Source organism: Etheostoma spectabile, chromosome 10 (genome assembly GCF_008692095.1).
Source record: "Etheostoma spectabile isolate EspeVRDwgs_2016 chromosome 10, UIUC_Espe_1.0, whole genome shotgun sequence".
NCBI classification, from domain to species: domain Eukaryota; kingdom Metazoa; phylum Chordata; class Actinopteri; order Perciformes; family Percidae; genus Etheostoma; species Etheostoma spectabile.
Window position 1 is genome coordinate 1,809,910 of NC_045742.1, and position 10,226 is coordinate 1,820,135.

General features: G+C 42.2%; 1 protein-coding gene and 1 long non-coding RNA gene across 5 annotated transcripts in view; both read left to right on the forward strand.

The window, feature by feature from the left end:
* rps6kal (ribosomal protein S6 kinase a, like) overlaps positions 1-1,697 on the forward strand; it is a 20,752-nt gene extending 19,055 nt beyond the window's left edge. For 3 of the 4 annotated variants that reach the window (XM_032527965.1, XM_032527967.1, XM_032527968.1), the window contains one exon: positions 350-1,697. In XM_032527965.1, coding sequence (XP_032383856.1) covers positions 350-475 — 126 coding nt within the window. In that variant the 3' untranslated portion in view covers positions 476-1,697. The remainder of the gene's footprint in view (positions 1-349) is intronic. The other variant, XM_032527966.1, reaches the window with a different exon arrangement.
* The window catches only part of LOC116696805 (uncharacterized), a 451,372-nt gene that overhangs the window by 426,095 nt on the left and 15,051 nt on the right, over positions 1-10,226 (forward strand). The gene's annotated exons all lie outside the window — the stretch shown is intronic.

Here is a 10,226-nt window from a genome sequence, read left to right on the forward strand (position 1 = left end):
CCAAAGAACAGCTGCACCAATCACATCGGTGTATCTGATATAGGCGGGGCCAGAGGAGAGCTGCACCAATCTGCTGGCTGTAGAAAGATTTGCCCCTTTTGGGGATAGTAAAGTTTACTTAACCTTAGCCAGCATAAAAAACTGTCAAGATGAATGCTTCTTTTGCTGAGTGGAAAAAGATAATTTATCAAGGTGAAACTTGAACTGATTGATCTCCTGTGCACACTCTTTAGGAAAGGATCGCAAACTTCCAACCCACAGACACCAGCAAAGTAGTAGTAGAAATGCTTCGAAGTTGGAGTCTTGGCTCTATTTAAAAGTTAAAGTGTTCATTGTGCTTGTTTCCCAGGGAGCCATGGCTGCCACCTATTCAGCGCTGAGCCAGAAGACGAGTCAGCCGGTGTTGGAGCCCGTGGCGGCGTCCAGTCTAGCCCAGAGACGCAGCATGAAGAAACTCACGTCAACAGACATGTAGACACAGCCACCGCTCGCCCTCCATTGTTGACCTCACTCTCAGTCAGACTCTCATATGCAAACACACACACACACACACAAACACACTCACAGACTGAAGTCCTGGCCAGTCAGACCTACTGTTTCCCTTATTCTTTTTTTTGGTTTTTTTTATCTTATTTTTTGACTCACCCAGCATATGCACTCTCACCCTGGACGAGGTTGCATTGTGAAGACGTCACTGCAGAAGAAGAAGAAGAAGAAGAGAAAGAAGGGGAACTCACTATCAATACTGCTGGGGAGACACACTTGTTTATTTTCCACAGCTTTCATATGCACTTGCCCTCCTCGCCTTTCATTCTCTCTTCCCGTGTGTGGGGAAGAAAAACACACCAGCTGATGTTTTCCTTCACTGTGATGTGCTGATTCAAAGCTGCTTCGGTAAACTGGCCCCCCCTCCTCCCCCACACACACACACACACAACCCACACACACAACAACACACACACACACACACACACACACACACACCACACACACACACAACCACACACACACACACACACACACACTACACAGCACACACACAACTCACACACTCTTCATCTGCGCTCTGCCCTCCTCCTCAGTTCTCTCTCCTTCCCTTGGCTTTTGCTGTCTTAACTTCTATGTGCGAGAGTGTTGGCAGGATGATAATGACTGAGGGAAATTGTAAGACTGTTTCCTCTCTTAAAATAAAAATATGATTCTGCTTGTGGTGGATTAAAAAAAAGTCCATCTGGGAAAAAAATCATCTGCGAACACTTTTGTTACATAAATGCGTGTGGGGACAGAACCTGTATTTCTTTTCCTCTTAAGATGCACCGTCTGCGTGATGCTAACCATGTATCAAAAGAGGAAAAATAAGCTGCAGATGGACAAAAGATAGGTTCGAAGGTGGAATAATGTGTTAACGGCGACAGAAATTCTAGTTTGCAAGAAATATATATAAATATATATAATTAAGATGATGATGAAGAGCATGTGGGAAAGCTGTAGGGATTTCTCTGGGGGGGACGGGACGCACCCCGTCGAACCAGAGAGGCTGAATTAAAGAGAAAAAAAAAAAAGATTTCCATGGATATCTCTTCAAAAAGACATTGTGGAAATTGTATGATATTGTATTTATTTCATTTGATTTTTAAGATTCTATTTTTCTTTCGAGTTCTGTATATATTGACATTAAAGATCATTATTGACATGCATCAAGCGGCGTCCGAGCTGGTTTGTTCTATTACAAACGTCAGTCCACTCATGAAAAAGTCCTAATGCAAGGCAACAGCGGTCTAACTCCAGGAAGGATTTAAATCAATCTGTATTACACTTGGATAACTTTTTCTCAACAGCTGCCATTGACTTCCACTCATACTTGGAGAGGCGGATTGTGTTTTCGTCTTATTTAACTTCATGATAAAACCCTTGAAGTGTTTATTTGTTACATGTTAAAACTTAGTGTGACACAAGAAGAGTAAATAGACTCAATGTGAATAACTCCTCAATGTCCATGGCCAAGACTTTTGTCTAAGACCAGCAGGAGATCACACATTCCCCCGGTGCCTAAGGCTCTTCATTGGCTACCAATAGGTTTTAGAGTGCATTTAAAAAATTGTCTTGCATGGTCAAGCTCCCGCTTACATCCAGGTTTTATTACATGCCCACACTTCTGGTCGCTTTCTGAGATCTTCAGACCAAGACCTTCTAACTGTCCCCAGAACCCGTTTTAAAACCAGAGGTGATCGAGCTTTTTCTGTGGTGGCTCTGAGGCTCTGGAACTCGATCCCTTCAGCCTTGGGAGCTTTGGAATCTGTGGAAACTTTTAAACAACACCTGAAGACACGTTTTTTTAGACAAGCTTTTAACTAGCAATATGGCTTATTTTATGTATTTCACATAAAATAAGTATTAAGTATTTAATGTGTTGCTGGTGTATTTGTTTTACGGTAAACCACTCTGACCCTTCTTGTCTGTGAAAGGTGCGTTATAAATAAAGTTTACTTACTTATTATATATTTGCTAACATTAGCCCTCCTAAGCTACAAGAAACAAGGAAGGCTGTGACAAAAACACCGGATTGGATTGAATGGAATAAGGGTGTTTTTTTTCTTATGAATTCAACTTTTCATTTGTAAGACTTGTTGGACCTTTTGAGGAAGGTCCACAACATTGAAATGCATATTTGGACATGCATGACATCTGTACAAGGGACTCAGTTGCTTTCACATGTCTCTCTCTAGCAACAACTTCTTCTTTCTTAACTAGAGTCAATATCTGCTCAGCACAACATACTCTGATTCAGAACTCAATGTAATAGCGCCTCCTTCTGGAACATCCCTTATAAGCAGCTAACTTCAGAAACAGGATAAGGAACTAATATTCTTAATAGGTAAGTAAATGATATAGCTTACAGATATAGCTATAATGCAGGTGAATGTCAGAACTGTAAAGCCCCGTCCTGTTACGCTGCTCCACAGACTTCACTGTGAACACTTTCAAATGGAACTTTTGACATGTCCCTAAAAGATTTTGTAGCAAAAAAGGAATTTTTTTAGTGTCGTAAGCGTCACTTTTTATAAGCTTATTTTTTGTGGCTTTTCCCTTTATTACGTAGAGACAGTGGCTAGGCATGGAAGGGGGAGAGAGATGGGGATGACACACAACAAAAGGGGCCGCAGGTCAGATTCTAACCCGGGCCGCAGCAGGCCTCAGCCTACATCGGGCAAACACTTTTACTGGGTGAGCTGGAGGCCACCCCCCCCCAAGTTTCAAATTTTCATGTGGTGGCGACAGAAATCGTAGACAGATGTCTTAAAGCCCCTGAACACCCATCCAGGTGTTTTTCAGTTAATATGGCTGATTGGGCCTCCTCCTAGGACTGTGTGGGTGTGATTAGGCTGATTGAGTGACATCTTCCTGAGTCCCCTGTTAGGGCGGGACAAATGACAGCTGTTTAATTCTTATTGGTTAATGGATTTGTGACCTAATGACTTCCCATCAAAGCTCTGGCCCACCTTTAACCTGAGAAATGTCTACCAAGGTGGATGCTGGGTGTGTGCCCTTGACCAATTCTCTGGGCAGGCAAAGCAGAGAAAGGGGAGTTAAGCTTACCCCTTATGACCTCATAAGGGGCAACCATCTGAGCTTGAATTTTCTCAAAGGCAGAGCAGGATACCCAGGGCTCGGTTTACACTTTTCACCATTTCTAGCCACTGGGGGACCAAAGGCCGGCCGGGGGAACTCATATTAATGTTAAAAAAAACTCATAAAGTGAAATGTTCATGCCATGGGACCTTTAATTGATTTTTTTGTCCATGGAAGTGGTAAGAAAGATGGAAGATATAAATGCTTTATTGATGTATTATTCCTGTACAATTACATTATTCCTTTACAAAAGGTCTGTTGGGATGCTGACACATCCCCATAAGAACAGTTTCTTACACATCCAACAGACACGGAGCAACATTTGTATTCATTTGGAGTCGTGTTTCTGGCCCTCTGGCAATTGTTAATCCGATCTTCACTCTCCTTTTAGCTCTACTTTGGTCTCCATCAACCTCTGAGGGAAATAATGAGATAAGATAAGTTATACCTTACTGTCCTCAAAGGGAAATTTGTTTTGGACTTTTGTCCGTCCCGCAGCTTAAAGACAACACAAAATACAGAGTGTGTGTGTGGGCAGGGGCGTCGGACTGGGGGGGAAGGGGACCGAGTACCCAGGGCCGTCAAGGGAGGAGGGCCAAAAAAGATGCTAGAATGAATAGCTGTGGATGCTCGGAGGGGCCCCATAGAAAATGCCTTTCTACAGGGCCCAGAATGCTGTGTTACACCCCTGTGTGTGTGTGTGTGTGTGTGTGTGTGTGTGTGTGTGTGTGTGTGTGTGGTGTCCCGCGCTAAATCTATCCCCACAGCTAGTCGCTAACTTTGTCAGTCATTTGGTTCTTATGCGCATGAGCTGAAGGAAAGTGCAGTTTGGAGATAATTCTCCAAGATTGAGCACTTTCACATTACATGTAGTCATTTTAACAACACAAAATAACATTGATTATTGCAGCTTTTAACCCAAAGTGTTTCCATGGTTAGATCAGAGGGGTAGTCAGCCTTTAAAATGATGGCCACCTCCCAGCTTTATTCCCCTTTGTGTCCTCTCCTAATGAAACCCAAATGAGATGCAAAGCGTATTGGCCACCACTAGGTGGCAACACTGTGCAGTGCACGAGAACTTCCACGGCTGTTGAACACACAGCAGCGTCCCTCAGTGGGTCTGTGTCCTACCCTTATGTAAATGATCAGTCTCGCCTGCTTCCATTTTGTCTGTCCAACCCCCTACTCCCCTGAGAATAGGAGCTCGTCTAATCTGTGTGTGTGTGTGTGTGTGTGTGTGTGTGTGTGTGTGTGTGTGTGCGAGTGTGCGCCTGCCTGCCTGGGCTGTCATGATCAGACAGCAGAGGATGGAGGTAGGCAGGAGAGCAGATGGATTGACCCCCCCCCCATACCACAGCCCTTGCCTATGACCGCTGTTGTCTTTTTCTGCAATGTCTGAGCTGACTCCATGTCCTCTCTCTCTCTCCCTCTCTCTCCCCCCCCCCTTATTAGAATGCATTTAGTAGTCAGCCTGGGAGCTGGGAGGTAAACAGTGGGGCTAATTGTTTTGACATACTGCTCTTTGTTTTGGCCTCCTGGTGCTAATCAACCACTCGGCTAATAAGTCTGCCTGGCAGAGGAAAACACAACTGGGCTCCGACTGGGAGGAAGGAAAACCGGGACAGAGGCCTGTAACCTAGCCTTCTACGCCATAATAAAGTGCTGCAGTCATATGTATATGCACTCCAGAGTTCCCACAGTGCTGCTGTGCCTGGGTAGCGCCCCGCTCAGGTGTGAATCTATTTATCCTCATTAACGAGCGTCTCCCCAAAGTCAGCCAATTAACACGCTGCTCCTAATGAAGCCATTAGCTGTCAGATGAGGTAGAGGCAGTGCTTGTCATCAGTCCACTGTGTGTTTATGTGTCCATGCATGTGTGCGTGTGGATCCACTCTCGCCGCTAATAAAAGCAAGAGAATTAATGGAGTCAGCGTGTGTGATAATGAGCTAATGTGGAACAAGCAGGACGAGCAGCGATCAGCACTCGGTCTCAAATGAAGATATCAGACACAGTGATTTACTCTCTGTGTCGTAAACAGGCCTTTCTCCTCTCATATACCACTCGTTAATGCATGTGTGTGTGTGTGTGTGTGTGTGTGTGTGTTTTTTCTGCGGCCTCCTAACTGCAGCCACGTGGTTGCACTCGGCCTCACACAGAGTTTGCAGGAGTGTCAGCCTCCAAACAACAAAGTGTGGATGTCACTCAGAGTTCCTGTGTTCCTTAATGGAGTCATCACACTGCACAAGCCTAATATGATTTTAATTGTCAAAGTAATTGCAAAGACATGAATGCCACAGCCTCAACAGAGAAGAACAATGAGATCACAGAGGCAGCTGTTCTACACAAACCATTTTTTTTTTTCTTCTTCTTTTAATATTTGTTTTTCCCCAGATAAGCGACTGGATGTAGGAATTGGAGATATCAGGTTTCTGTGAGCCTGCACTGATCTTGGGAGGTGCTGCTTTAAGAAATTTGTATTATTGTTACAAGCTACGTATATTCCAAAATGTTACGTATATTTTAAAAGAAAACATTTTTTTCCTGCTTTCATTTGTTTATAGAATTGAATCAATTTTTGATGTTATTTGGAGTTCTTTTACTTGTATTGAGTTTTTTTGTGCTGTAAAGTAGAATGTGTCCTGGTTTCCAACCTCGGGGTCGGGACAGGGTATAGGAAAAATAGAAAACTTAATTCCCCTTTTCTTTGCTATTTTTCTTGTAAATGACTGGACCATTTTAAATGTTTTAATGCTCATTCCAAACAAACAAGGAAAAAAGTGTATTTGATAAAACTTATCACACCACATGTACAGATACATGCATCTTCATCAGTCTACAGCTGATTATGAGTAGACAAGTAGGCATTAAGGAGATAAGACGTTACCAATAGTATGCTCGGTGTTTCATGATGACTCTTATAGACTTCGATATTGGGATCCCCATGGCTGGATGTGTTGTATATCTCACACCACACCCCACCCCCACCCCCACCCTACAATCTGCCAGAACAGAGGATGTGAAATTGATTTTAGGTTATGCGATTGGTCATATCGCGGGTTATTTTGTCTTTCTTTTCTTCTTCACCCTCTCCCCTCCCCTCCTCCTCATCCCCTCTGCTTTCTTCTCTCCTCTGCTATCAGTCACAGTTACCTGCGACTGATTGGGTCCTCTAATGCGCCGGTGTTACCTGCAGAGGTGTTCTGCCCTCCAGTGATCGGTTATGAAGTTTGGTTCTATTCTCTTTGAAGTGGTGTCAGTGCCCTGCAGTAGCATGACTGCTTCAGTTACCGAGTGTGAGCACAAAATCCACTTTATATACAGGATGGATCTGTGTGTGGACGATCCCTGCAACAAGTGGGAAAAGCATGTCCAAACAGTGTGTTTATACAGTTCAAAACAGTCAGTTTTGTGCATAAAAGTGTAGTTTTTCCAAAGCAAAGTGAAGCCTCACTTAATTCTCTCAGGCTGAAACAGCAATTTCTCAACCAGTGATAGTCACTGTTTGAAGGTTTAGCTCTGAAATCAGGACATGCTTTTTCAGAGTTGGTAGTCTTCAACAGGACGCCCTGTAACACTACTCTAGTCTTTTAAATTATGGAGGTATTGGAACTTTTTTTTTTAAGTGACCTTTTCTAGACCGGATTTGGGTTGCCATAGGCAAGGCAAGGCAGCTTTATCCGTAGAGCACATTTCAGCAACAGGGCAATTCAATGTGCCTTACACAAAATCAGTTAAACAGAAAAAACCCCAAGTATCCTCAAAAGAAAAAGAAAAAAAATTCATAAAATAGATAAAACACAATTGTAAACTTGAGACTATAGGAACATATTTGGTCATTTTTGGGGAATTCTCACAGAATACTTGTCATGTCAAGTGATGAAATACTACTGTTACTTAAAGTACCACCCATCTCACTGATAGTTGAGCTATAATTCCAATGTAAAATCCAAACTTATTAAAGTGTGTTTTCGTGGCTGGGTTGGTTCGGTGGGAAGAGCAGGTGCACACGCACTGAGAGGTCCAGTCCTCGACGCCGAGGTCCAGGGTTCAACTCCGACCGTGGACCATTTCCTGCATGTCTTTCTCACCTATCTGTCCTGTTAAATAAAGGTGGAAAAGCACAAAAAAGCAAGCCTATCTACTTTACTAATGAAAGAATAATACATTTCCCATATTAATTGTTAATATATTACATTTTTTTAGTTAGTTTAGTTTTTTCTTGTAATTTAAGGCATTTGTAAATGTGTCATTGTGTGTTTTGTTTTTCCCTTTAAAGACTTGCTTACAACATGTGTAAAGTAGAACATGCCTTAAGACCTCTGGGTCGCGACAGGATATGGCAACTCCAAGTGTCAACAAAACAGTGGGGGGGGGGGGGGGGGGGGGGGGGGGGGGGGACTCATCACAACTGGTGGACATGCAGTATGCAGCTGGATAGAATAGAATAGAAAGCCTTCATTGTCATTATACACAAGTACACAGTACCTGTGCAATGAGATTGAAGCAAAACCCTTTACAGTGTTGACACAAAAATATGAGAATATCAGATAACAACATCAAACTATCAAAAACGTCACAAATGTAAAGTCAAAAATATAAAGTGTAGGCAGTGCAGAGAAAAAAGAGAGGGGGAGAGAGTCCGGAGAGCCACTTTATACATATGTAAAATAGCTTTGAATACACATTGTGTGAAAGTAGATAAGTGTTAACAAATTAATAAATATTGCACAGTAATGAAATGGATATGCACTGGAAACAGTTTTTAATCATTTCATGGAATTCTGAGACCAGGCTGGAAGATGACGTAGCATTGAGAGCATTGAGTAAGAGAGCCCGAATTGGGAGATGGGTTGGGGGGGGTGTGGATGGGTCAAACAACACAGGACTTTCACCCCGGAGACCAGAGATCGTGTCACGATTCCTAAACACAACCGTCCCGCCCACCCACGACCCTTTCCTTAACTTAAGGGCTGGAGTTCATTTTACGGAATTCTGCCTTGGGCCCATCACGAAATTGTTGGTGATTCCGTGAAACTGCCACAGATTTTGAGTTGAGGGGTCGTGTTTTCACGGAATTCGGTGAGATCAGGTAGCATCTTCTCATTGACTTTCCTTTGGCGTTGTTTTCCGTGGTGGCCACGTGGAATTTTCTCCCAGAATTCCGTGGTGGCCATCACCACGGAATTCTGGGAGACCGCGTTGGATGGTCCCACGTAGACATTGCTTTGTTCTAAGGGGCCACAAGCCAGAAAGGTTGGGCTCCACTGCTTTACTTTTTACATAATGGTGTTTACAGGACAAGGTGGTCAAAGAAATACTATTATTATAGAACTAATTATTTCATTAACAAGAACAGAACTTTCTCATCAGGCAGCATGTCTGGAATGAACTCCAGAACACCTTAAATCTAGAATCGCTTCCACTTTAAAATAAATACTTTTAAAAACCTTTTAAAGTGAACTCTGAGTGAACAGTGTCATTGCCCTTTAAGTCGGACAGTATGTCTGTAGTAGTGTTGTGTTCAGGTCACTGCATGCTGAAAGTAAAATAATGCTATTTATTATTTCTTCTAACTCAAACTCATTGGCCTTGGCTCATTTTCTGTGAAGAACATCAAAAAATTACCCCCCCCCCCCCCCCACGCACACACACACACATGACTACTACATATAAGGTGTATTTAACCCTCCTGGTGTCTTTGGGTCAAATTTGGCCCCTTTCCAAAAGTTTCTATATCAGCAATTTAGGTTTCTTTCAAACTAATTTTCCAAAAAAGTAACGCGGATCGTTCCCAACAACGCTCCTCACACGTTAAATATATAATCAGTTCACTACTTTCACTGAATTTGTGTTTTTTGTCAATTTTATAGCATTTGGAGAAAAAACAATTGGTAAAAGAATGTTGAAAAAAGTGTAAAAAAAAAAGAGAAAATGTCAATAAAAGTGACTAAAATGTGAACAAATGTAAAATAAAGTGACAAAAATGTCAAAAAAAAGCTTTGAAAATTTGGGGAAAAACCCAAAAATTTCTAAAGGCTCAGAAAATGTCGACAAATGTTGAAAAAGTGACTAAATCAGTGGAGGAAAGCCACAAAAGGGTCAAAAAAGACAACCATAACCTTGATAAAAGGTTTTTTCATTTAAATTTTGACTTTGGGAGGCCAACCCGAGGGTTAAATGTATAGCTGCTGTGATACTACGTTGCATTTTCTGAACTTATTTTCCTCACACAAAGTTACAACATTGTTATATTTCAAGCGCTTTTACCTGATCTGATTAAGTTCTAAGAAATAAGCACAATAAACAATGATCAAAAATCTTGTTTCCATTTTTTTTTACATTTTAATAATCTAATTTCCTTGTTTTCACACAAAAAACAAAAGTGATAATGAATGTGATCTCACAGGGGGAAATGGCAAATATGAACCATAAGTGGTGTATATATCATTGGTTATTGAGCTAAATTAAACATATGTTAAGTATTTTTACATAAATTGTTATGACTGTATTGATTTAAAAGCCTAACAAGACCCGGGAACATTGGCTGTGTAACAACAACATGGACACCACATGGGGGGGGGGGGGGGGGGGGGGG